Source organism: Grus americana, chromosome 16 (genome assembly GCF_028858705.1).
Source record: "Grus americana isolate bGruAme1 chromosome 16, bGruAme1.mat, whole genome shotgun sequence".
Classification (NCBI taxonomy): domain Eukaryota; kingdom Metazoa; phylum Chordata; class Aves; order Gruiformes; family Gruidae; genus Grus; species Grus americana.
This window is the reverse complement of record NC_072867.1, coordinates 6,751,853-6,779,199: the sequence shown is the minus strand read 5'-3', so window position 1 is coordinate 6,779,199 and position 27,347 is coordinate 6,751,853. Positions and strand designations below refer to the sequence as shown.

The following is a 27,347-nucleotide window of genomic DNA, read 5'->3' as shown; positions in this document are numbered from 1 at the left end:
TTTTCTGTTGATGGGCAAATTCATAAGCTGCTTATAGGTACTGCTAGAATAATACAAGTTTATTCCCAAGTCCTTGGAAAGATGCACCAAAGTAGGAGTAAATTAGTATTAATGTTTGGGTACTTTATCAGCTGTTGAGGCATTGAAATTGAATTCAGAAAATGCCTCTGTTCTGAAAAATTCAGGGCTTTGTGTCTCGGAAATGCACAAATCCTGTTATGAAATCAGAAATATGCATGTCTGATCCTTTCCTTTCTTGAACACATGGCATACAAAGTTAATTCATAATCAGCTTGTATTTAAAATGAGGTGACAATAGCAGCTGAAGAATCTATCATGAAACTTCAGTGTAAATGTTTGAAGCAGTAATAAGGAAATGAGAATGAAGAGTAAGAGTGTTGCATTAAGCGCAGTTCAATGAAGATGGCTTCTTTGAATAGCCTGAGTTCTCTCTCTCAACAAAGCTATTCACTAGCGTGTGTTTCAGTGGTGGCAAAACTGCCTTATAATTTATAAGGGGCACTGCTGTGGCAATCAGACTGCAGAGAGAATGCAGCAAATCAGTGATACTGTGATTCCCTGAAACTTTCTTTTTCCATTAGGAAAGATATTGGGTTAGGATTACTGCCCTGCTGGTGAGCTTGGTGATTGTGTGATGGGCTGTCCTGTCTGGCCGATGAGACTAAACTTCAGTGAGAATTTTTTTTCCCCAAAGTTTTGGTATTTTGAATGACTTACTGTTTTTCTTCATGGAATGATGATAGTGTGAGACTGGCTGTTCTTCTGTTTTTCAAACCTTATCTGAGGCATACCTTTTCTGTGTTAAAGTCTAGCTTTTTATTTTTGCTACATGAGCTACCCTGACATTGCCTAGCGTGGCCAGGCAGCAGGCACATTGGTGGCTGCCAAACCTGGCACAAGGCGTCCTGCCTTTGAGCTCCCCAGGGCTGCCCGCTCTTGCCAGGCTCTCAACACTGCATGCCTCAGGGCAGAACATGGGGAATCTGCTCTTGCAGGCACCCTTTTTGGGAATTACTGTACTAATGAATACATCTTCCTGTTTTCAAGCACCATGCCTTTGGTTTCTGGACTCATCCATTTCTCAGTACGCTGCTGAAAATATGCTTTACTATTCATGTACTACAGTTATCTTACAGGATATGATGATGCTTAAATTTAGGAAAGTATATTTTTCTCCATCTTCCAAAACTACTGACTCCCACTAGAATGTAGTGTTAAAATTGCTCTGATCTGGTTCATTCTGCGCAAAGGAAAGGGGATATTCACTTGTAGATCACTTTTTACAGGCCAAATGTATGAAATGAACTAGAGAGCCCATACAGCTATTACAATATGAGCTAATGTAACTGATTTGTGTATCAGTGGACTAAATTAAAAGAATTCTTTGATTCCATTCTGATAAGTGCTACTTTCTAGAGAGGTTTGTATTACCCTGTCTCCTTTCTCTGTTTCTCACCTGAGCTTTTTGGGAATAGCATCTCACATGGACAGCACCTTAAAGCACCAAATATTTGAGAGGGGCTACAGGGAACAGTGCTGTTCCTATCATTTGAGTATTCTGAAGACAGATTTCAGAAAGTCAGTCAAACTTTAAATGGCCAGTGTCTTCACAGAGTGATTTAATCTTTGGATCAATCCCCTTAAAGAAATGGTAGAACATGTTCCTTACTCTAACTGCGTCTTTAAGAGAACTGCAGATCTATTGCTAAAACTGGTTGTGTAAAGACGAGCAAGTTCATTCTGGCTGGAGGAGAGTGCTAGTAAGAGTGAAGGGCCCTATCTAATTGTTCTTGGCCATTTTCTTTTGTTCTCTGTTATTTACTGTCATGTCTGTTTAGGCAGCGATTACGTATCTTGCAGATTGTTGTATCAGTGCTTGGATAGGGGCTGTGTCATACTAAAGAATATACTAAAATAAGCAACTTTCTGCTTTCCAGTTGAGGGGACTGACCTCCAACTTGAACCTGATGAATCTTTTAGACTTTTATTCCTCAATGCATTGTTTTCTAACTGCAGTACCCTTAAAATTTAAATTATGTAACAGGACAAGTGATACCTATGTATGTTAATCTTTATCTGAAGCGAAATGTCTATCCTTCATTCGTTTAGGGCTATTAAAAAATATGAGGAGCAGTCTTAAAACACGAAAGAATGGTTTGTGTTTACAAGTTGCTCTGTGTGTGCATAGGTATATAATATACATAAAATTAAGATATAAAAATCCTTGAAACCTGAGGTGGCAGTAATACTGTTGCTTGCTGGTAAGTGGGACTGACAGGATACTCAGGCCATAGTTTTTGCATTGTGTCGTGGTCCTGCCCCCCCACCCCCAAACACCATTCTTTACAGAGGTGTTTTCCAGATTCAGAAGTTCCAGATGGCCTTTACCTACAGAACTTGTATCTCTGGCTTCCACTTAACATCCTGCGAACTTATTGGGAGAAAAACTAATTAAAAATATCTTTTAAAAAGGAAGATTTTCAGAGTACTACATAAGCTATACTAAGTTGGTTTAAGAATGTAAGATTTCTAGAGGCATTTCCTTACCTGATGTGACTGGTTAGTAGTCTCCTGGAGTGTTTTTGTTCTTGTGGATGTCTTTCAAACATCATTTCAGATGCACTGAGGGAGAGAGAGAACTTACCTTTCTGCTGTTTTCCTGGAAAACTTACTCTTCACCATAAACAATACGGGTTTTGTAGGCTCCATGAATTAGTAGCAGTCCAAATTTAGCTTTGTATGTGTTTCTAAATGGTTCACTTCTTTGATGTCAGTATGATTAGTAAAATGTACATGATAAAACTAACAGAAATGGTAATAAGGCCCAGAACAAAATGGTAAAATGTGGTGTCTGATGACCCATTTCTGCTACCCCAAAGGTAAGTTGTGCCTTTTTTAGCAGTCTTACATGCTGAACAGTAATTTGAACTGAGCATTGCAGAAGATGAGGTAGAAATTTTGTTACCTGCAGAAAAAAGAGAAAGGAAACGATGACCTGAGTCTTATGACTGCAAAGCTGACTACGGAAGTAGTCTGGAGTGGCAGTTTAAGGAAACGTCTGCAAAGCCAAGGCCTTCAAGTATTAAATTGGTGAAATCAATCTTGCAGCAGAATTATCTACAGCATCACACCAGGACAACGACTAGTAAGTAGGAAATATCTTCTCTTACACTTGTGTGGAACATAGTGAGATTGCAACTCTTTGCAGCTCTAAGGCTCAGGCAAAGTGGTGGATTTGTTAGCAAAAACTGGTTAATGCAGCCTTACTTTCATGATACCGAATGCTTTGGTTCCTACAGCATAGTTTTGGCTGTTTGTTTACATTTAACTTATAGGTGTTTTCTTACTGAGCCTTGTTTCACTTTGGTTAGTTCTCTCTCCCACGTGCACTACCATGGCATACTTCTGGTGAGCACAAAATGGTTCAATTTGATGTCGGTATGATTAGTAAAATGTGCATGATAAACTAATAGAAATGGTAGTAACTTTCCTGACTGAGTTGCCTTTGGAAGCTGATCTGATCTGGATTCCTCTTTGTGGCCTCTCTTGGTATATTGCACCAAAGAACATTTGGTGTTAATTAAAAAAAAAAAGTAGCTCGGAGAATGGGAATTGCAGGAAGGGGTGAGAGTGAACGCAGGGACAGAACTGTACATGCAGCTGTGTGTCCTGTTTGCCATACTGAGGGCAGAAACAGGCTGGTGGGGAAATGGAGTCCCTTAGTCCCAGGGAAAAAAGGATGTTTTGGAATCCCAAAATAGACTGTGAAACCCTGCTTTTTATTGTTTAGTACCCTAGGTTGTGGCATTTTGTTAATAAGACACTTGACTGAGATCCCCACCCTTGATTAGAGAGGTTTTTGAGGGATGGATTTTTTTTCAACTGCTGAATGTGTTCCCTCCAGAAAGCTGACATACCTTTTACTGAGGAACTCTCTTTTTAGTCATATGTTTGACTCCTGTGTCATCATGGGGGTTAAATAGTGTGATGATAAGCTGGGGATATACCATGAAGGTATCTAACATGGAGATGCTGACCTTTTATATAGTAGTATCATGGAAGTTGCTAGGGGAAGCAAAGCAGTTAACTTCTGTTTTTACAAGGAAGTGCTAATACCCACTGAGCACAGTGACTCCAGAAGAGGTGCAGACACATGGAGAAGTGGTTTATGGAGGTAGAAGGCATAAACCTGCCTGGGTCAGGGAGGCCTCAGGCAGGGAAGTGGAGTTTTAAGCCTAGTGCTGGGCTATGAGATGCCACTCCTGCTGCCTTGTCCCATCTTCTGTTTTTTCTGTCAGTGCAACCTCCTATAAATTTGGAGCGCTGCTATTTCTGTTGCCTTTGTAACTGCTCTGCATGTAAGTCCTACAGCTAATTCTTGCTTTAGACCAGTGGAGGAGGCTTCAATGCAGTTATTGCTGAATCAAAAATATTTCTACATATGGCATGGTTCATTTTGGTATTACAAATGCTGATGGCTTGTTTCCCCCCGCCCTCAAAAAAAAGTCATTCTCGAGATTCTATAGGAATGCTTTTATGAAAATAAAATTTACATTGATCGTCTCTACTCCAGAAGACCACACCATTGTTTATAAAACTCACTTAACTTTAATATTAAAAATATACTTTAGGAAGATCTGATGTGATAATTCAAACATTTTAGTAATTGAATCCCAGGCTCTTCCTTAAAACATTTATTTTTACAAGTGTAAGCTGAGAGAAGGAAATTAGTGTTCATGTGGTTTCCATCCTTCAGAGAAAAAAGTCATTATTACGGCATAAAGAAAATATCCAATCAGGATAATAAATGTGCAGCCCACTGGCCCAACGTGAAACCAGGATGCAATGAAGTAGATCATCAGCAAAGAAATGAGAGTCCTGTAGCTAGCCAGAAACCTCAGACTGATTCTTGGTCCCCAGTTCTGGTTTGTTCTGTCCTTCGCCATGGGACTATACCTGATTTTCTGTACGAGGTGGGGGTTGGTAAGATGATAGCGACAAAGTCTGCCAACAAAATCTTCCCTGGAGCAAAGCACATCCATCTGATCAGCAAACTGAGGTAAGAAAAATGTAAACATTAGTATTCTACTGCAACCTCCTTATTTTACAATTTTCTTCACTTATAGGATGAGGATTATAGGAAACAGAGGGAAAAAAAGCACTTTAAATAGCAGAATTGCTTTAGTGCAGGCTTGCCTTTTATCTGTCACACGTATAAGGAAGAAAAGGATTCGATTTCCATGTTTTAGAAACATTCATTCTGAATGATATTCTCTTTATACTTGATGAACAAAGAATACATTTAAAATGTTATTTATTAATGGTTTGTGTAGGAAAAGCACAACTACAGGTAGAGAAGCAGGCCTGATAACTATTAGGAAATACTAAAGGAGACAGCAAGAACAAACCAAGTGTCATATGTGCAGGTGCGGTGAAGAACAGGAATTTGCAATGGAAAATACAGAAGGAGGCAATGCTGTACTTACCCTTTCGTTAAGTGCTGAGGATAAACGAAATAGAAGGCGGACAAGCGTGGCGTTTTCGTAGCTTCGGATGGGCTGCAGCTCAGTATCTCCTTGATACTGCACCTCAAATCTACGTAAGCCATTTATGATCTAGGAACAGGAAAATAAATCCCTTATGTTGTAGCTTCCATCTGAAACACCTTTACACAGGCACCTCTTAGCCCCAGATAAATTGCATTTCTGTGGATCTAGAAGGACAACCTGTTTTTTCAAGAACAATCTAGGGTAGCTACATGGAATCTTTTGTCTCTCACCTGGTACCGGCCAAGGGGTGTAAGAATGAGGCCATCCTCACTTTCAATGCAGTCTGGAAGCTGTTTTTTTCCATTCTCATCTGGAGCTGTCCCACACTTCATCATCACCTGGGTCAGCTGGGCTTCATTCAGCTATTCAGGAATAACAGAGTTCTGAAGCATGTGTTTGATCTACCCCCTTCTATTTCATTTCTTTCTCCCTTCACAAACTCCTTAGTAGTGGAAGCCTTTGACAGCCAGCACAGATACCAAGAACTTGGTTAGACATTAAAAGGAGATAAAAGTCTCCAGATTTCTTGACTGTGCTCTTCAAATCCAAGAGAGGTGTTCTGTTTTATATGTCTCTTACTCCTTGAGAGCTGTCAAATAGCTGTCTTCTCCTAGGTCAATTCTGTATAAGAGAGGGTGGCTGACATAAAATTCTAATTCTAGTTCATCCATTCATCTATAGCTGCAGTTATATCTTGTATTTTTATAGTTCTTTACATTTAGAAGATACGGGACTATTTTTAAAGTTTAAGCCATGTCTTGCCTGGTTGTAAACATGAGAACAGGCACAAGAGACAGGTTTGGTATAAATTGCAGTACAAAAGAGTGGTCACTTGAAACAAAGTCAGCTTAATATTTAGAAATTAAAAGCATCTAGTTCTATCTATATTGAAAGTGGTTTTGAAGTGGTCAGGTGAAGTCAAGCCTAAAAGACGTTTACAACAAAATTTGCTATCAGGGTCTCTGGATGGCTTTGTGACCCCACAGAGTACAAGAGTGATAGAAGTACATTTGAGGAATCCTGACTCTTCTTCACACTGCCACACAGGGAAAGTTCTTAGAAAGATGTTACGTACCTTAAAGATTTGGCACAAGTATTCCAGTGCCTTCTCTAAATATTCATCTGTTTTTTTGATGCTGTCTTGCCCAGTTTCGTCAAGGTCATTGCCTGTGTAGGAACCATTCATCTCAGATGGTGTAAATCTAAACCATGAAAAGAAGGACTGGCTAGCCAGTGTCTCTGCAGAATGGTCTGATATGGATTTTGCTGTCTGCTGTGCCTGACAAATTAACTGAGCCAGTTTTAACACCTAAAACAAAAAAAAAATAAATAGTGTGGGACAAACATAAAGGACCACTAAGCATCAATACATGGATAAAACTGTGCCTTGATAACTGGCAGTGAGAGCAAACCCAGCAAACTCACTCTCGGCTCATACAGACTCGTGCTAAGGCTGTTAATTGCATTTCCAATAGGGCAAAGGTAGTTCTTTGCTGTTGAAGCATTTAAGAAACTGGAGTGCTTAGGTTTTTCAGCTGTTTTTCCCCTCCTGCTATTTTTGTCTGACTTGCTGATAGGTACTAATCCATACACTGAATCAGAAGTTCACAGTAACCGTGTTTAAGAGGAAATACTCACAATATATACTACTCTATATTATAGTATATACTACTCTAAGGCAGCAAGCCGTTACATTAACTTCTTATTTAGCAAAAAGCCAGCAGATTTTTACAACTGTGTTGGACTGAGACCCCTCAGGTTCCAAAAGTCACCATCAGCAAACTCAATTATACAGTATTGCAGGGTGTGAAGTTTTCCACTCTTCTCATAATATGGATGCTCAGCACTGAGAAAACACCTGTCAAAGCAGAAAGACAGGTGAGAAGAAACTTGTTGCTTACCAAATTCCTGACTTCGGTGCCAAACATCTGTTTATACTGGAAGTCCTGTCCTTCCAGGCTGTAAACATGACTCTTCACCTTAAATGAGGCATCTGTAATAGTTGAAGGCCACGATGAGAAGAAGCTTCCACCAAGTGTGGGGGTCATAAAGAGTCGGTGTTGACGATGGGGAATAACAAGTTCTGGCTCCAGGAATAACTGTTCTCCTAGAATTTGAGAAAGTAGTGAAGATGGGTACATAACACTCCTGGTTTTGCCTGGGGAAGGTCTAGTTATAAAGCATCTTAAGGCTGCTGGATAACTTGCTTTTAGATATGCAGGTAGTTCTAGGGAGAGAGAGGCCTTAATTACCTTTTTCATTTAATTCTCTCCGCCCACAACAGAAAATGTCAGAGTGCATTTAAATGCAGACCATACAGACAGCATGTTAAGCCTGTAACTTTTTTTGAACAAAGGCAGTGGAGAATCATGACACTTCAGACACTGATACTTGTCAAATCCTGCCTCTCCCAAATTTACTGTATCCTAATTATCCTGAAGTGCTTACATGACTAGCTGAATAGCTATTTTGCTGAGTATAGATACATTTAGAAATATAAGAAGTTTTAATCCTGAGGTAAATAATCAAGACAAGTATAAGAAAAAGTGACTTTACTGTAAATGCTTAATATTGTGTTCTTTAAAGAAAAATTCTGGAATCAAATCTAAATGATGGTGGTTAGAAAAGAATTATAGACATATTAAACCAATATAACAAACATTAGAGAAGACACACAGACTTTCAAATGGCAAAACAGCATGCAAAATGGGAGAATAAGTCTATTCACCTCAGTGCTTCTGAGGTAAGATGAAGCCATTGTGAAGAAAGATTGAGACAGGACAGCATAAGATGACAAAATACCCATTTACCTTTCAGGATCATTTCAGCTAGATTGGGCTGAGCAAAGACCTTGGCTACTCGGAACACCATGAGAGCATTTTTTGGACTGACCAAGTCTGTTCGAAGAGCTCTGTTCAGAAATCCTACAAACAGCTTAGTATACATGAGTAGGTTTTCTTGAATGAAGGCAGCCCTGTCAAAGTGAGTGCAGGATATATGAGTACAGCTATTTAAAGAATTGTTATTTTGTCATCTGCCAAATGAGTCATTAAGGAGTTTTATACTGTCTCTGGAAAGATGGTCTATTTGTGCTGAGACAAAAGAATATTCCTCTCAAAACAAAAGCTTGGGTTCTAAGAAATCATCTCTAATATTGTACACGAAGCTAATTCAGGTTGGTGGATGGTTCTTGAAATCCTACTGCTTTACTTGGGATCTGCATAAACTTGGGGTTTGGTTCAGATTACTCACAGCTGCTTTCCTCCTTACCATTTCTCTGACACGCTTCGAGGCAAGGGCTCTGCACTTTGTGGTGGCTTTTCTGGAGCATACCTCCAAGGCTGCAAGTAACTTAACCACATCTCAAGAACCTAAGCAAAATCACACATAAAACCACGTGAGTATCAGTACTTTTTGGAAAGGAAGACAGAAAGAGGGGTTTTTTTTTGTTTTCTTTTAAACATAGTTAATATTATCTTAATGACACCTAAATGTTTTTTAGGAATACAGCTCTATTAATCTGAGCATCTTTGAAAAAGACCTGAAAAAACTAAGTGCATGTTCATTAAGACCAATCTGGATTTTCTCTAATACCCAAATGAGATAGCACTCAAAGAGCTACTGCAAAAAAAGAAAACTTAATTGGTGGCTACATTTAAGGTGCATTTAACAGCTCTGATAGAGATTCAGTGAACACTATTGAAGTAAACAAGATGCTACATTAATATAGTTTCAGCTCTTGTCTTCTGCATAGACGTACCCATCACCCTGAAGAAACCCAGTGGAGTCCTGATTGCACTAAGCCAAGAATAGGTTTCCCATGGCCTCTGTAAACACTTCTTCTGACATTTTGCCTTACATGTGTACCTCAACTACTGCAATACAGCTAACTATAGGTCTAGTGAGCAAGACCTAGCCCTGTTACATTCTGCACTTTTAAACTCCAACATTGATTACCTTGAGTCATGGTCTGATATACTTCTTTCCCTGCTTGCAGGAAGTAATATTTGTGGTATCTATTGCAAATTATTATTGTATTACTTTTATGACCTACTGCATTAGATATTAAGAAATTAGGACCTATAAGAATGTATCTGCTTTAAGAGTAACTGCTACTTTGTTTCAATCAACAGCCATTTTCACCATCAAAAGAATCGGCCAACAACCTGTAGTAATTCTCATCAAGATCTATTCAACTTCTTTCTTATGTCTAATTGGCATTCTTTCTCTAACACTAAATGTACATGTTATATAAAGAACTTCACTGCTCTAGAAAAAAAAAAAGATTTAAAGACCTTTCACTGCTCTAGGAAAAAAAATTTCGAAGACTAAGAAATAGCTGCTAAACAGCAATAACTAATTACTAGCTGTGTTGAGTACAAACGTAGAAAAACAAGCAGTTTACGTACTGCTCTGAAAGAGGCATCCAGAGGCCAGTGGCCAAAACAGTGTTGCAGAAAGATATAAAGTTTCTCCTGGACAAACCGAGGAATTACAACCCTGCAAACAGATTCAAAGACAGTCACGTGTATAAACCAGCAGCAAATTTTAAAACCAAAACACCCAAGAACCCAACACACTTCCACAAATGCAAATACAGGAAGGACTGACCCAAACTTGTTATTTCTTAACTGAATCTACTTCTGGCTATTGAACTTCAACTCAAATGCATAAATATAATTTCTTTCACCAACTTTAGCCAGAATCCTCTAGTAGCATTTTCTTTTTTCTGACTTGTGCCAAGCTACAGACCAGTGGAATAGCCAGACATCCCCTCTCCTGAAGCTGCCCCCCCCCAGTGGATGAGAGAAACATAATCCATTAGCTCTCACGCACTTTTAATAACATACTTCTGTATTTAGCCATCAAAACAACCTAATTCAACCTCTCGGTGAGAGCAGAACTTTTCAGGGAGAAGCTCTGTGTGTTTCAGAGACAGGCTGCTCAGGTACCTACCTACCTTTTAAACTCCTCTAGTGGGCTGGCTGTGTGGGAGTGGGCTGAAGGGGAGAGAGGCTCTGGTTTCAGGCTGTTGCTGAAAGCATGCAGATGTTTCACAAGCAGTCTGACCACTAGCACATGCTCTTCAGTGGGCTTAAATGACTCCTAGATTCAAAGCAAAAGACAGGAAGATAATGAGTATCATATGCTAAATGTCCAGGAGGTAATTCAGGAAAACTATATTCTCAGATCAGAAATTGAAATACTCTCTTCCTTTTAGGTTCTTCACTCTAGTTTACTGCCACCTGATTTTAGACAGACTTGCTCCCCAGGACAAGCTGCATCAATCTTCTGTTACCAGTTCATTAAGAAGCAGTAGCATATTTTTGATAATGTGATTGTAAGAAAGTATCTACAGTACTTCAATGCACTGAATTTCAGGCTAGCGTTAAAGAACAGAATAACTTGTAGATTTCAACTTACTCCTTTCTGAAAAAAGAATATTCAGCCTTTCATTATGGTTATAACTTCACTGCTGTAGACAGCACAACAGATCCTTTGTTTATGCTCTTGACTGGCTTTACTGAGTTCTCCTTCCTATGCTGGTACTCATCTGCCTTATAAGAAAGAATAATTCTAGAAAAGAGTTATGGTAAGAATAAGAACCGCTTCAAGTCCTGCATGATCCTGTTGCTTCTCACATCATTATGGGTAGAAGTAGCCTGGGTGGGCATAGCACAAGGAACAATGGTGAGCCACAGTGATGTTACTAATAAACAAGTGAGCATAAGATATAGCGGGGAGATGAATGAGGTAAAAAAAGAGGTTGTTCTCCTGGGTGCCCAGCACCAGAGCAGGTCTGCTGCAGAATCTGGGGACAATGTAATAATTCCTTTGCTACTGTAATCTACTTTAAGAGTAGTCAACTAATCTCAAGCCACTACTGAAAGCAGATTTTAAGATACCATTTGTACTCTAAGTTTCACAGCTCTCATGTTCCTCAAAAGTTGAGAAGAATGTACATGAAACAAAAGTTACAGTTGCAAGTATAATCAAAGACACTGGAAGAGTGTATTAGACTATAGCTGCAAGATGTTTCCAGGATGCCAAATGCAGCCTTGCGGAGGTAAGATGCTGAATATGACTCTAAGGGACTGGCAGGCATTTTTATTCCAAAATTTTCACTTCTTAAATCCATTCAACAGTATGTCCAGTGCTGGGAACGGGAAGGGGGGGTGGTCTGTGTGTGACTTTGCATGTCCTGTCTCTGCAATGCCTGAGCCAAAGCTGTTTTTACAGTCTCTTAAGATTTTTTAATACACTGTAAAGTTGCCTCCAGGAAAAGATTCAAGGCTTGATGATAGATATAGTCAAGTAGTACAGAAAGATCTGAGACTCTTAGAAGAGAGAGGATAACCTGTTACCAGTTCTAATGAAGGTTGTGTTATTGACAGCTCCCACTAAGTCAGCATGTTTTCTACAGTCCTGAGGAGAGTTTAAAGTTGTAAGAGAATAGAACTCTGAGAGGTTACTTGGTCCCAGGAGTTTAGATCAGGATCTCCAAAAACAATTAGAGAGCTTGAGTATTCTGCTAAAGGCCTTGAAAGGGTCTAATTTAAAAAAAATAGAAGGCTCTCCTTGAAGGTACCTTTTGAACTTAGAGACCCACCACTACCACTATTTTAATACATCGTTTCAGGTGATGCTAGCAGTTTTTCCACTTAGCAATTCTTATAATTTCCTCTTAGCCTGGATCAGCACCATTATGAACATTACTGGTTTAAAAAGTACTTTTCCTCACAAGTGTTTTTGTTGTCAAAGCTCAGCTACAGGATGGATGTATGCCATTCTTTTAACACAGTAATTAGATAAACATAATAGTAAAGATTTAAAGACAAGTCGTAGTTCCTGTTTTCCCTTCTAAGTAGTACCTTAAGATATCATAGCACTTTATTTTTTAATAAAGGATTAAACAGCAGGACAATTCCATGTGGTGCTAAAGAGCTTTATAGGATACTAAGAGCTTTATAGTACATATGCTCAGCCCTCCCCTTTCCCAAAATGAAGACCCAATGAATAAAGGGCTGAAGTAGGGAAAGAGGAATCAGCAATCTGTTCCAGCAGGAATGGTTTTGCATGCACATTTCCTGAACAATCTGCAAATGTACTGCTCATGTGCTTTTATAAAACTGGACAGTCAAGTTCACATTGCCACTACAAATTTAGTACTATCCACTGACATTTCACTGGCTAAAACCTCCTAGATGTTACCTACCTTAATTTTAGGTGACAGCCACGCAAATTCTGATCTTCTCTGCCATGCAAGGTTTGCTTAAATGACTGGTGTGTGAGGGACAGAATCCTGCCATCAGTGAGGCCAGTTTTGGTGTCAAAAATGTCAGCATAGCTGATAAGCCTCTTTCTACAATGCACTACACGAATGCATCTCTAAAACTGGAGTTCCCAATTAGTTCTCATAATATGCTAGTTTTTAAACTGTTTTTTCCATGACTTTTGCTAATAGCCCTCAGTATCTGTTTTCACTGAAAATTTATGAAATCTCAATCAAGTTGTAAAACCAGACCTTAGCAGAAAAAGTTGCTGTACAGCTAGCACCGATACACTCTGCAGATTATATGATGGAACAAGATTTTTAAAAAGGAAACAAAATGAAAAGATGATAATACTTGGTATGCGTGGAGGGCCTGGTAGCTGGATTGGGCAGGACTACCGTGGTGTTTACTGGAGATACTGAGTCGGTAGTGGAGAACCTCCAGCTGAGACAACAGAAACAAAAAGGAAGGGGAGAGGGAAAAAAGGAGAGAAGAGAGCAAGAGAAAAAAAAAGTGAGAATGAGCCCAAGGAAGAAGGGTGGGGGGGAAAAATGAACATCACAAATACAGTCAGGGACAACATATCACAATAACAACTGCAGCCACAGTATCCTCTTCTTTCTGATGTTCAGTAGATTGATTCCACAGTATTTCATACCCTTTATCAACTTGGAAGTACACCTGGGAGCAGGTGTCAAAAAAGTATAGCTGTAAGTAGCTGCGGCTGTTCTCTTTGCTACCCTCACAGCAAGTACTGGTAGGGGATATGGAGCTTTTGCCAAATAAACTCCCCATTTCAGAAGTTAACTGAACTGCAGCGGCAAGGATTTACATGCTGTTACGGTGTTTGATTAAATAATGGAGTAAAAGCTTTCTTCTTCCCAAGGAACAGGAAAAAAAAAACCATTTGGCTTTTTACCATCACCATGAGTCTGTCCAGTAAATTTCCAGTTCAGAGAAATCTTGTCTTCTCTTTCTACTTAAAGCCCATTTGGGAAGGCTGTGGGTCTTGTGAATTTCCTCAAAAAGGAAATTACTTTTAGGGAAACATCATATGTATAAAAAAGCAAAAGACCTACTTAACATACAGTGTTATATGCTGATGCAAAAGGCATCTTGTCTTAACACTGAAATCTCTGCAAGCCTCAGCCAGCTCCCTTCTTGGATGAGTAAGGCAGAGTATTTTTTGACAATGTGATGGTGAAGAGGATACTGTAGTGACAGTGACACACATGTATGAAATTAATGAAAAAACATAAACCAAAAAATGTACACCACACAGATCCCAATGACTACTGTCAGGCGTCTAAACTAACTCTCCAGATCACACCTCTGCTGTCTTTGAACAGCCCCTACCCCACCTCCTCTAGTGCCAGTTTGGTTATCTTTTGGTTTTACACTCTTAGAGGGGTAGGATTGTTACTGCAAGCTCCCCAGCAGCTCAAACATATCATCTGCTTCACAATCAACTCCCCTGCCACAGGAATCAGTAAGAACCTGTAGTCTAATGCGTGTTCCGCATGCAGTGCTGGGGTCTGTGACACCTGGCAGTGGAAGGTCAGGAAGCATTACATAAAGCTTTATCAATTTCTTTTTAAGGGTTCATTGTGATTACAGCAGAAGGGAATAGGAAAAGCGATGTTGCACACTTGGGCTCTGGATCATCTGAGAAAGAAAAAGCAAATAGACAACGTAAAAGAATGGGAAAATAGTTGAATTGATGGGGAGAAGAGTGAAACTCAGCATAGCAAATAGTGTCAACCTCACGCTCATACCAGACCCAGAAAGAATTCAAAGCAGTAAAGTAGAAAAGTAGTACATCTTCTCAAAAGAAATTATTTATTATTCATTCCCATTGCACTGCCTTCTACTTGTAAAGAAAAGTCTGTGGTGACATTAGCAAGATTAAAGGGAAAACCTGACATTCCTTGAGGGACTTCACAGGAAAGTTACATATCTGGGATCTGGCTCGGCCCATTAAAGCAAACAAGTCTGGCTGCTGGACAAAGAAAGAGTACATTCTGTGGAACCTCATCCCACCTTCCTGTACAGGTATGTAACCATTTCAAGTCACTAATGGTCAAACAGAGCTAAAATCCAGGGATGAATGGTCACTAACTATCCTTCCTTCCAAACACACAGAAAGCTAAAAGGAATCAAGTGAACCTGCATAATTATTAATAATTTTAAGAATAAGGTTTAGGGTGATCTTGGGTTTCCAGTCAAGCCCTTTAACCTTTATGTTAAAACAAAACTTGTATTTCTGCATATTCTACTTCCTCATTTGAGGAACTATGAAGCAGACTATTCTCTTTCAGTCCACCCTGAGACCAGCCTACAAAGCTGAGTTTGAGCATCACAGGCTTATGAAAAGTCCTGTCTAATCTGGCACCTTTCCTCAGTCCTGCAGGAAGGAGCCTTTGTCCGTTTATGGATGTCACGGGGATTTCCAGTCCCCTGTTCAGGTGTTCTAACCCCCAGCTGAAGACTTCCTTTTTTACATGCTCACAATTACTTCCCATCAAAGATGAAACTAAAATACTATCAGGGAGTTATGACCTCAAGTTGTGGCTCAACACACCTTGTGGCAGATCCTGAAGTGATGATTTCAGAGAACTTTAAGCTCTACCTAGGTTCTATTCCACCATACCATTGATAGTCACTGTCTATAACTGCTGCTCCCTAGTGTTAGAAGAAAGCATCTGAAATACAGAGGGTGAACAGAGGAGAGAAGTTTAAAGCACTCATTATTTTTGGCCTAAGCACAGCGCTTGATGCACAGAGACTGGACAGACAGACAGACCAAAGGTACTTCAAGCAAAGCCTTTCCATCACAGGTGCACAGCCATGCTGCTGGGAGTCCCAAGTGGAGACTTTGCAACATTAGTGAGTTTGCATTTTGACTTTCAGAATAAAAGACAAAACCCATTGCACTCCAGCCCTCCAGTGTTCTTCCTTAGCAAAATATAAATATGTCATTGTATAGCCTGTGAAGGATCAGAATTTCTCAATCAACTCTCATATTGCTCTTTCACGCAGGAATAAATCCTGAGTAGCTTTTATATTGCTCTCCCCTCCTACAAAAGTCCCACTGTGACCCAGAGGGAATTCAGAGGATCAACATTTTTCTCCTTCAAATTCCCTTTACATTCATAGTGCCTTTGATCTTAGCTTCCCCAACACTTACTTAGTTTTTACATGCAGTAGTTTGTTACTTAACAGGCCACCACAAACTGCTTAAAACAATGTATTATCTGAGCAAGAGCTTGTAAGATATTCTGAACTCTGTCGCTACAGAGCTGCTTCTGACACCATTATGGTGAAAAGCATATTTTGGAATATGAAACAACAAAAATGATTTATTCACTTAAAACTGAAGGACAGTTTAGTAAGATTTCCTTTTTAAATCTGGATTTATTTTAAAATGGTTACTAATCTTAGAAATTATTAATTGGTATTTCAGTAACAGTTGCTATCACTGCTGGAAATCAATTTAGATAATTTTTAGCAGCCATATTGCCCCAGTGGGATTTAACACTAGGGTTTTACAGTGGCATCTTCCCCATCATTAGTACTGTGATTACTGGTGTTCAGATTGTTGTGACCATCCCACAAACTCATCTTTTACAAAAAACCAAAACAAGAACAACACAGCTTGTGCAATGAAGGCAAATCTGGATGACACACTTATTCACAACATTCTTCATAACTGGATTAGCAATTTTGACACACTCACGTAGATACTCTGATGTGTTATTTCTTTCCTTTGCACCAATATACCAAAAAAATTCTCCACAGAATAGGAGATTTACCCCAAGACAAGAGGTCAACCATCAGATGATGCTCATGAATGAAGTACAAACTATTACCTTGACATGAGGGGACTGCATTTTCTGATACATTTCCAGTGAATAATGATGAAGCCACATTTCAACAAAGATCTGCAAAACAAATATTTTCTCAGCTAGGGAAAAAGAAATAATCCAGGACTTGTCAGTCACAAGTTAGATATAAGGGAAGGCCATAATTTAAAAGCTAAGTTGTACTTGTAAATAGACAGGCACCTATTCAGCAATGATTCAGGTTTTCGTTGTGTCAATGCAAATGACTGAGTTGCCCTACTGTTAGCACTGGCTAAGCATCAATAATTCAGTTCAGCAACACAGTAGGAACTTGTTTCAGAACAACTGTTAAGTCCAGATTATCCTTTTCCTTCCCTTGATGGTGAACAGAAGCAACTTCTCTATGCTCAACCTTTGCTTAGGGCATAGAACTGATGTAAGATTATAAAAAAAATAAAAAGGAAAATGAGGTTTAGAAAGTTTTCTGGAAAAAATACTCAAACACTTGAGATCAGTTCTAGATATTCAGTCAAAAAAAAAAAAAAGATATTAAGTGCCTTTCTAAGTTACAACTGAATTGTTTCACAGTGCTTCTTTGTTTCACTAACAGAAAACAACAGCTGCCCTGCTCAACTCCAAAACCAAACTAAAGCAAAATGGCACAACTGCCTTTGATTTAAAAAGAAGAGACTCCTCAGTTAGCAGCAAGAAATGTTGTGGGTTTGTGGGGTTTTTTCCCTTCCTTAAATCCAAGTTACCTGAAGCAGTGTTTCTGATCTCCAGATCTCCTGGGAAGCTGGGTCGGCATTCACAGAAGGCTGATGGGCAATGTGCCGTTTCAGCAGGCTGGTGTGATGCATGCCATAGGAAGTGAAAGGCACCGCTGGAGACCTTTAAAGACGAACGGAAGAAAATACTGAAGTCAGTAAGCCTCAGTACAGGGAAATATATCATTGTTTTTAATCACCTGTTTATAAACTGGAAAACAGAAGTAAAACTGCATAGTTGATTACACATTTCAAACCTCTGCTATGTGTTATGCTTACTAGTCACTTAATTATAAAAAAACACGACATCACTATTCATATTGCACTGAACCAGCTTTACACGGACCTGATGCTATGTTCAACAACATACGGGTTTTTTACTTTCTCCTATTCAGTTTGCTTTCTTTCACTCTGCCTCCTATATTCATAATTTACCTGATCTATATTTTCCTAGGTATATGCTAAGGCTCAACAGACCATGGAAATTGATATTTGAAATGTATTTAAAATGCGGTTATATAAAATATAATGGCTATTTATTTTTATATTTGTACTAAATTGCTAATATTGATAGCATTTTATAAATTTGAGTAGCCAAACCAATTTTGAAAATATGGACTTTCACACACCTACAACTGCCAGGTTGTCTGGTTTTATAGCAACACTAATGAGAGACACACATTTACTTGTAACAGCAGTTATCACCAGTGCCAGCTTTACCACACACCGTATGTATCTGAAGATAGTAAAAGCTACTGTCAAGTACAGTCAGATCTGGCCTACTCCAGTTGCAGGGCACAAAACACAACTGGAGTCACTGAACTGATGCATTTTTGTTGCTTGTACATGCCTTTTCTGCTCTAGTAACAATAACAACATGCCTCTGGCACTGTGGTCATTACCTGGGAGTCGGGGAAGGGATGGCTCCCCCAGGGTTTGAAGAAGGTGGAGGAAGGACACTTCCCTCTGTGGGTAGGAAACACTTCAGGTACGTGTCCACCAAGATGAAATAAGCACTGTTGGAAGGGCTGACATGATGGGTGGCAGGTGAGTTCTGGAACAGACACACAGGATATACCTGGAGTTACAGACCGTTACTTTAAGCCACTGCTAGGGAGTGTCTGCTACACAGCCAGACCCATTTAGCATAAGCCCAGTGGTTACGAAGGGTGAATTGACAACAAAGATGCTTTAGAGCAAAGGTAAATTAACTACCGGTAAGAGGACTGTTGCTGTAGTACTGAACGTAACCAAATAGGAGGAGAATGCAGTCTTATATAGCGCAGGTAACAACAGGAAAAGGAGCCAAATAACCCTAGTACAAAGGCATGGTTATGACTGTATAAGCGGTGTTATTGGAGAGAGGGGGAGGAAACCCATTTGGAATCCATTGCCTGCTCCATGGTGGCATCTTGTTGGACAGAGTGATTACTGATATAACTAAGGAGAGTATTTTGTTTATTATCCAGTCTTACACCATCAACTGAACCAAAGCATTAAGAAATTGCAAAAGTACAGATAACACTGCTGTTAATTTAGCTGGACAGCATCTCAGGAGGCTCTGAAAGCATTTGTGAAGAAAGGCTAATACTATTTTAAGGGGAAAATTGCAAAAGGTACTTACCTTCTGTGTAATCAAACTAATTGCAAAGTAAAACATGTAATATTCAAATGGATCTGGAAGAAGAGTCAAGGATCAGATAATAAAAACCAGGTAGATCTGTTGAATATCTGGACGTTAACGCTGACTAGACGTTTTTATTCTGTCAGTGCTAAATTAACTTGCTAGAGCTTAGCAGCAAATTCAGCTTTGCTTTCTTGCTTCCCACTTAACTCAAACATTGGTAATTCAGGTTTTCTCTATGTGGCAAGGTGTGTTTGCATCACTCTTCTTAGCACATTTGACGATCTCAAACTGAAGCCAGTGCAGCTGCAGCTGGACTGCTTCCAACAAGTACACTAGCTGCAAAGTTAATATGCCCTTTTTCTGTCACATTACATAAACTATGAGTAGTTACGAAAACAAAAATTGTGAAATACAGGCTCTACTGAAATCATTGGGAATTTTGTTGTTGACTTGAATAAGGCCAAAAATCCCCCCACAAGGGTTTATAAGAGGACAAATTTATTTTTCATTGGAATCTAAACATTTCTAATCAGCCCAAACTCTTTAGCACAACCATGATTTACCATAGACATGTAATAAATATACAATAGAAATGCTCGTAATCTCTCAGTTTTAGATATTTAAAAAGAATTAAATATCTAACTGTTAAAAGGATACTAAGAGCCAAATTCAAACCTAAACCACCAGATGAAGGAAACTGGACTTTGTTGTGGTATAAAGAGCATTCTGGTAGGACTTGCTCGTGTATTGAAGCCTTCACAGGGCCCTGAAAGACAGAGTAATGAAATATTAACCTGGCTACTCAGTATACTTGCGGAGTATGCTTTCAGATAGTGAAGTTCTGCTGCATTCCAGAATTCTGGGATCACATCTACATTCAGCTCAGTGGGATTTTACTGCATTGCAGTAGTTCCTTTTGCAAATGCATGCTCTTGAGGTAACTGCCAACTTTCTCACTGAAAAGGAGTATTCAGTGTAAGAAAAAAGAGCCTTCATCAAGACTTTTCCAGTTGGAGTGGGAGCAGCAGTAGACTGGTGTTTGCCTGATGGTTTTGTTAGGGAAACTGAGCTGTGAATCAACAATTACTAGATATTTAAATAATGTTTCCTTCTGTTAAAGACTGTAGAACTATCTGAATCAATTTCTAGGTAGCTGGCAGCAATGAAAGAAACATAGTGAAACAACTCTGCAGATAAACATTTTTGTTTCAAATGTCATACTTCATACCCAGGATAGCAGTTAGTCTTCAAACACATCAGCACAAAGCACTGCCAGGGAAGGCACTGCTCTGGGACAAGCTTGGAAAACTATTTTCAATCCTGCAACTAGTGGTAACCAAGATAAAGCAGATGACTTTCTCTGGGAACAGGATAAGAATTACAATGCAGCTTTCTTGGCTGAACAGCACAAATACCTAGTTATAACAACCACCATCGCCTACAAAGTTTATGGCTGGGAACTCTTCTCCTCTAGCAACCATTTAAAGAAACAAGTATGCTCTAAACCTGGAGCACTGAGAATATACCTTGGCCAATATTGATCTGTACATATGAAGTGTTGCAAAGTTCCAATAGCTGCAACAACTACCTTCTCTTCTTATAAATTTTGCAGTTACTCACTGGAAGATATGAGACTGGGAAGTCATATCTGTACTCTTCTGCTTGGAGTTTGTAAACCAGCTTCATCATTGGGCCACTGCAAACAAGCATCAGAACGAAAATCCATGGTAAGTACATTCTCCTGTCTCACTTTTGTGAATGTACGTTTGTGCAATGGAAAAAGGTCAAACGCTGGTACTTTGTTCCCTGTACATTTTTTAACCTGTGCTGAAATGAATGAGCTTACCTGGGATCCAGGAAATCCAAAGCCACAGAATATTCAGTAGGATTTGTTCTTCCTTGCAAACAACGAAGATTCCAGCCTACAATGATGCCATCCAGGCTACCAAAAATGCTCTCCACCAGCCACGGGAAGATGCCATGTAGTTCCTTTAGGGAAAGCAGACACAAACAGTTAACACATACAACTCCTCATTTCAACAATCTTTATTGCAGGTACTAGAACACACAAAGACATTGTCTGCCAGCTATTAACAGCACAGGACTAGTTATGACTGTTTCCAGATTATTGCTGTCTGGGCAGAGCTTCCATTCAAAAGAATGTATTATAATATGGCAATTGCAGGAAATCTGTCCTGATTTCTGATCCCACTAAAGTTGCAAGGATACCAATCAGCATTGCATGCAATTATTTGTCACGTTTTAAAAACTGGGTTTCCTCGTAAATTGAGGCTGGAAGCTATAAATGCAGTCAACTGAAACAATCTTCTAATGACTGTAGGAGGTTCTTAACTTTTGATAAGAGAAACAGCAACAAAGCAAATAGTAATATGGAAAAAAAAAAAGCAAACGCCACTGAAAGATGAGTTTCTGAAAAGGCAGCGACAGCTCACCTTGGCGGGGAGCTCCTCAATGACCGTCTCCAGGTCATGGCACCTCTGAACAAACGGTTTGTTCACACAATCTGCCTTCAAAGTGGCCTGTTACAAATCACAAGGGAAAATCAGCTCACCGTTGCCAGAAAGGACAATACTTATCACGACCACGACGTAAGAATCGCCTAATCGCGCCGGTCCTCCGGTACAGCATTTCTATCGATACGGCTGAAGGTACACTGACCGACCCTACAACTTCACAGCTACAGAACAAAGCTGAGAGTTAACCACAAACCGCAAGTCCAACCGAAACGGGACGACCCGCGCCGCTCCCCGCCCGCCCCGCTCGGCACGGCGCGGCCCCCCGGGCTCGGTGCGGCACCTCCCGGTGGCCGCCGCCGCTGCCCACCCACCAGCAGGAAGCTGGGCTGCTGCAGATGCGGGCCGGCCATGCCGCCTCTCCCCCCGACCGGCGGGCCGCGCTGCAGGAAGAGGAGCGGGAACGGCCGTTAACGCTTCCCGGCAGGACCCCACTGGCCGGCTCCTTCCCGGCCGCCGCCGCCTCCCGCGCTCCGCGCCGGCGCAGATTGCCTGCGTCAGCACGCTCGCCCGGCGCACCGCGCTGACGACACCTCCTGTGGCCACCGCGCCTCGCTGAGGGGAGCGTGCCGCTGTTGCCATGGTGATGGGCCTGGAGCGGGTAACACCCCCCCCAAAAAATGGCCGCGCCGAGAGAGGGCCCTGCCCGACCTGCGGGGTGGCCGGGGCCTGACTGGCCTTCAGCCCCCTCCCGAGAATCCAGGTGCGGGGCCGCGGGCTGCTCTGGAGGTTCCCTTTGCGGCCATATCTGGAGAGCTGTTAAAAACGAACGGTATCGTAAGGCAAAAGGGACCGCGCGGTCAGACAAGGCCCCAGCAGCTTGGGCTTTGGTGGCAGCGAAGCTGAAGCCATCATGTGCTCAGATGTCGGTGTTTGGGGAGAGCATCTTGTGAGCAAAGTAAAAGCAGTGTGGACAAAGACAGACCTCATTGATAACTCATACTTCCTCACTGGTCAGAAGGACGGTTTTCGTCCAAACTATGGATGAATTAAAAAATGGTCTATTAGAAGAACATCTCAATACTGTGGGGGAAAAGTAGGAGTTTTGAAATAGAAGTGTATTAAATGGCCAGAAAACTATGTCAGAAGATGAGGCAGCTATGACACGAGACTGTTAGAAATGAGAGCTGCGTACATCAGTTGAGCTATAGGAAACAGCAGTTACACGTTTCAAGTTAAGAGAATTCATAAGGGAAACTGAAGTCACCAGGAAAAATACGTGGTTGTAGAGGTAAGGCTAATCACTTCTCAGTGCATACAGAGCTGAAAGAAGTCCTTGTCATGGTAATATCCCAGTAGTAGACGATATAAAATTACAATTGCTAATAATGCAGAAGAGTGTTTGGTACATGCTTATGATTCATATTTAGAAGGAAGCAAGATGATACATTTAATTGCAAAGCCCGAGTAATTTGTGTGCAAAAAAAAAAAAAAAAGGCAGGCAGAAAAACTATCTAGTGCTCATTTTTTTAAAAATTGGGAAATCTGGGGAAAGTCCATAAAACCAGAGGAATGCTCATGTTGTGCCAGTATTCAGAGATGGAATTCCAGTCAGAGGTCTAGAAAAGAATAATTAATTTTTTAAAATACGAAAGACAGCTATATAATTAACACCAGTAAAGACAGTTGCAGCAAACATTCCTGCTCTGGGAAGTTTGGTTTTGTTTGCTACAAGATTTACAGGTTTGGTCAGAGAAGATCCATGTAGATAAAACGTAGATTTTCTTGGTAATTTTGATTGTTTTATGCAAGGAGGTGCAGGAACAGTTGAGTGAAATCATAGAATCATAGAATGGTTTGGGTTGGAAGCAACCTTAAAGATCATCTAGTTCCAACCCCCTGCCATGGGCAGGGACACCCTCCACTAGACCACGTTGCCCAAAGCCTCATCCAGCCTGGCCTTGAACACTTCCAGGGATGGGGCATCCACAGCTTCTCTGGGCAACCTGTGCCAGTACCTCACCACTCTAACAGTAAAGAATGTCTTTCTAACATCTAATCTAAATCGACCCTCCTTCAGCTTAAACCCATTACCCCTTGTCCTGTCACTGCACTCCCTGATAAACAGTCCCTCACCAGCTTTCCTGTAGGCCCCTTCAGGTATAGGAAGGCTGCAATTAGATCTCCCCAGAGCCATCTTTTCTCCAGGCTGAACTATCCCAACTCTCTCAGCCTGTCCTCATAGGAGAGGTGCTCCATCCCTCTGATCAACTTTGTGGCCTCCTCTGGACTCGCTCCAGCAGCTCCATGTTTGTCTTGTACTGGGGCCCCCAGAGCTGGACGCAGTACTCCAGGTGGGGTCTCACAAGAGCCGAGTAGAGGGGCAGGATCACCTCCCTCGACCTGCTGGTCACACCTCTTTTGATGCAGCCCAGGACACGGTTGGCTTTCTGGGCTGCAAGCGCACACTGCCGGCTCATGTTGAGCTTCTCATCAATCAATAACCCTCAAGTCCTTCTCCTCAGGGCTGCTTTCAATCCATTCCCTGCCCAGCCTGTATTTGTGCTTGGGATTGCGCCGACCCACGTGCAGGACCTTGCACTTGGCCTTGTTGAACTTCATGCGGTTCACACGGGCCCACCTCTCCAGCCTGTCAAGGTCCCTCTGGACAGCATCCCTTCCCTCCAGCGTATTGACCACACCACACAGCTTGGTGTTATCGGCAAACTTGCTGAGGGTGCACTTGATCCCACTGTCCATGTCGCCAACAAAGATGTTGAACAGTGCCGGTCCCAGTACCGACCCCTGAGGAACACCACTCATCACCGTTCTCCACTTGGACATTGAGCCGTTGACCACAGCTCTTTGAGTGCAACCATCCAGCCAATTCCTTATCCACCGAGTGGTCCATCCATCGAATCCATGTCTCTCCCATTTAGAGGCAAGGATGTCGTGCGGGACAGTATGAAATGCTTTGCACAAGTCCAGGTAGATGAAGTCTGTCGCTCTTCCCTTGTCCACTGATGCTGTAACCCCATCATAGAAGGCCACCAAATTGGTTAGGCACAATTTGCCCCTAGTGAAGCCGTGTTGGCTGTCACCAATCACCTCCTTGTTTTCCATGTGCCTGAGCATAGTCTGCAGGAGGGTCTGCTCCATAATCTTGCCAGGCACGGAGGTGAGACTGACCGGCCTGTAGTTCCCTGGGTCTTCCTTTTTTCCCTTCTTAAAAATGGGGGTTATGTTTCTCCTTTTCGAGTCAGTGGGAACTTCGCCGGACTGCCAGGACTTCTCAAATATGATGGAGAGTGGCCTGGCCGCTTCATCCACCAGTTCCCTCAAGACCCGTGGATGCATCTCATCAGGTCCCGTGAATTTGTGCACCTTCAGGTTCCTTAGGTATTCTCAAACCTGATCTTCTCCTACAGTGGGTGGTTCTGCATTCTCCCAGTCCCTGCCTTCTGTGGCCTGGGCAGTGTGGCTCAAGCACTTGCCAGTGAAGACTGAGGCAAAGAAGTCGTTGAGTACCTCAGCCTTCTCCATATCCTGGGTAATCAGGTTGCCTGTTTCATTCCGGAGGGGACCCACATTCTCCCTCATCCTCTTGTTTAGGTTATGTAGGAAGTCAAACAAAATGATACGGCCTCATACTCCACTGCTCTCCTTAACATTGAAACAAAGCATAAAAAAATTGTGTTCAAGAGAACAACAGAGGAATTCCTTTTGTAACATCAGTCTGACCCTGCAATGTGTCATCCAGTTTAACAGGATTATTTACCAGTGTAAAATGATTCAATATTTACATAAATGTTTACAGGATCAGAATTAAAAATGGTACATTATTTCTTGGTATTGGCATGTGTTTCCACTCCAGTCTGCTTTTCCCAAACTGGATCTCAAAGCTGCTTTTTGATCTTGGCGGTAAGAAGAGAGAAGGCAGCAGCTCCAGTGGCAGTAGAGCAATCCAGTTCCTGACTGCTGAAAAGACAAATTAACAGCTTTTCAGACAGCCCCATTTGAAATTCTGCCAGGCATTAATTTGCTTATTCCTTTCCTTTGTTTATATTATGTATATTTTTATTTTTCTTTTTAAACAAATGTCCAGCATTTTGAATGTAGCAATCTGGTAATAGATGACAGAGGAGTTCTTTGACACGTACAAAAGTGTGATTGAATAGAAGTGTTGGAGCTATATTTGCTGTGACGCATACACGTATGCATGTCCTGGGTGGGATGCTGCCCATGTTTTAACTGCATTTGCAGATGGAGACTGTCTCTGGCTGTGAGTGAAGGGTCGGTCCCTCCTCCAGGTGGGGATAAAGAGCTATTTTAGCTCCAGAAAAAGCTATTGGGACTTCATGGCAAAGCTTCTGCAATGTGTTTATTTAGCTATAAAAGTTATGGGTATGATTGCCAGAAGTTAAGGAAACAGTAGACCTGATGTATTTTCAGTGGGTGGTAGATTTGGAGAAAGAAAACAAGAAGAAATAAACGATCATGTGAATAAGTGGAAACAGAAAATGGAGGTGCTTGGTAGGGGTGGCTCAGTGACACTTGTGCAAGTTAATAAAATAGCTGCGTGGGAGAGATTTATCGAATTATTTTAAGAATTAAGGGAACTGCTGAGAACTGTGGAATGACAGTCTATTCATATTTATCGGTCTGGTCTGGAGCCTACCGAAATCAATGGTATAGGTTCATTATCACTCATCTACAGCATTTTTAAGTGTGTATATGTATTTTTTCTCATTTTGCAGATGGCAAGACAGAGGCCCAGCAAAGTTATGTCACCTGCTGATATGCCACTTACCTAGGTTTCCTTTTTCCCTTTCTCCCAAATTATAGCTGTCTAAGCCACGGCAACAAGAAGGGCTTTTTTGTTTTGGGGGTATGTTTTTCCTGAGAGGAATATTCCTGAGATTGTTGGAGGTTGAGCTGTTTTCTAAAAGTATGAATTCCATTCAGTAATCTGCTTTGGTGCTTGCTCTATGTTTTTATCATTCACTGTGCGAGAGGTTTCGGTTAGGCAAAGAAGTACTCAGATGAAGTGACTAACTTCAGCCATACTAACACTTCTCCTAGGTAGCTTCAAAGGTAAGCCAGCATTTTGTCACCTTGGTGTAATCACTACAGCATTACAGCTTCAAACAAACTCTACAGAGGTAATTAAGTTCATACAATTGCCATAAAGATGAATGACTCAGTACAGCACAAGCAATTTGTCCATAGTAGAGTGAGCTAATACAATACTCAGTACCAGAAAATTCACTAGGACAAGAGACTCTCTAAATCCTCTGATGGCAGCTTGCACCGTTACTGATGCTCAGGTTAAATGTTTGGGGTATGTCAGAAACCAGACTTGTGTGGTTCTTGTGCTTGCAATACTGTCTCTGGAGCTCACACAGCCTTCTTTTCTGAAAGCAGTACTAAAAAACCTTCAAATTAAATCGTATGGGCCCTCCACTGCATTTTACAGACTTCAGTGGGAAGTTTGGGTACAGAAGGAGTGTTACGTTAATGCTTTAGTAAGTGGTTACCCACTTCAAAATGAAGCAGTGTTTGAAGTGAAAGGTGCCATCTTTTGTAAAGCCGATGTATCAGAGGGAGAAACAAGACAAGCTTTTGGGCACTCTAGCCTCTCTTGAAGTCTGACTTGGATGCAGCAAACAAGTCCAAGCTCAGAACAAGTTACTGTAACTTTAACCTGATTATGTTAATCAATGAATCAGAGAGAAAAAGATAATTTAGAAATAATCTAATCTAAAGAAACAGCATAGGTTTCTGATAAATTAG

General features: G+C 41.0%; 1 protein-coding gene across 2 annotated transcripts; it reads right to left on the bottom strand.

Moving 5' to 3' along the window:
- Positions 1-4,609: 4,609 nt before the first annotated feature.
- On the bottom strand, positions 4,610-22,089 carry SMPD4 (sphingomyelin phosphodiesterase 4). Of its 2 annotated transcripts, XM_054844407.1 has the most exons (19): positions 21,929-22,089; positions 21,534-21,620; positions 20,927-21,069; positions 20,701-20,776; positions 19,738-19,846; positions 19,078-19,130; positions 18,356-18,507; positions 17,445-17,577; positions 16,714-16,785; positions 13,199-13,288; positions 10,531-10,676; positions 9,980-10,070; positions 8,841-8,941; positions 8,381-8,544; positions 7,472-7,677; positions 6,646-6,879; positions 5,801-5,932; positions 5,508-5,636; positions 4,610-5,075 (listed from the first exon to the last, which is right to left on the bottom strand). In XM_054844407.1, exons 1-19 carry the CDS (start codon positions 21,965-21,967, stop codon positions 4,749-4,751), a joined length of 2,484 nt encoding a protein of 827 aa, XP_054700382.1. In that variant the 5' UTR covers positions 21,968-22,089; the 3' UTR covers positions 4,610-4,748. The 2 variants fall into 2 exon arrangements, with proteins under 2 accessions (XP_054700382.1, XP_054700383.1); XM_054844408.1 differs by lacking the exon at positions 13,199-13,288.
- Between the last annotated feature and the right edge of the window lie 5,258 nt (positions 22,090-27,347).

What these genes read in the sequence shown, in the direction of transcription:
- SMPD4 (XM_054844407.1), bottom strand. Translation starts at nt 21,967, where the DNA reads ATGGCCGGCCCGCATCTGCAGCAGCCCAGCTTCCTGCTG. An exon ending in GATCAGAAACACTGCTTCAG is followed by an intron (nt 16,786 to 17,444) that starts GTAACTTGGATT and finishes TTTGTTTTGCAG; the next exon opens with ATCTTTGTTGAAATGTGGCT. An exon ending in ACTTGTGCCAAATCTTTAAG is followed by an intron (nt 5,933 to 6,645) that starts GTACGTAACATC and finishes ATTCCTGAATAG; the next exon opens with CTGAATGAAGCCCAGCTGAC.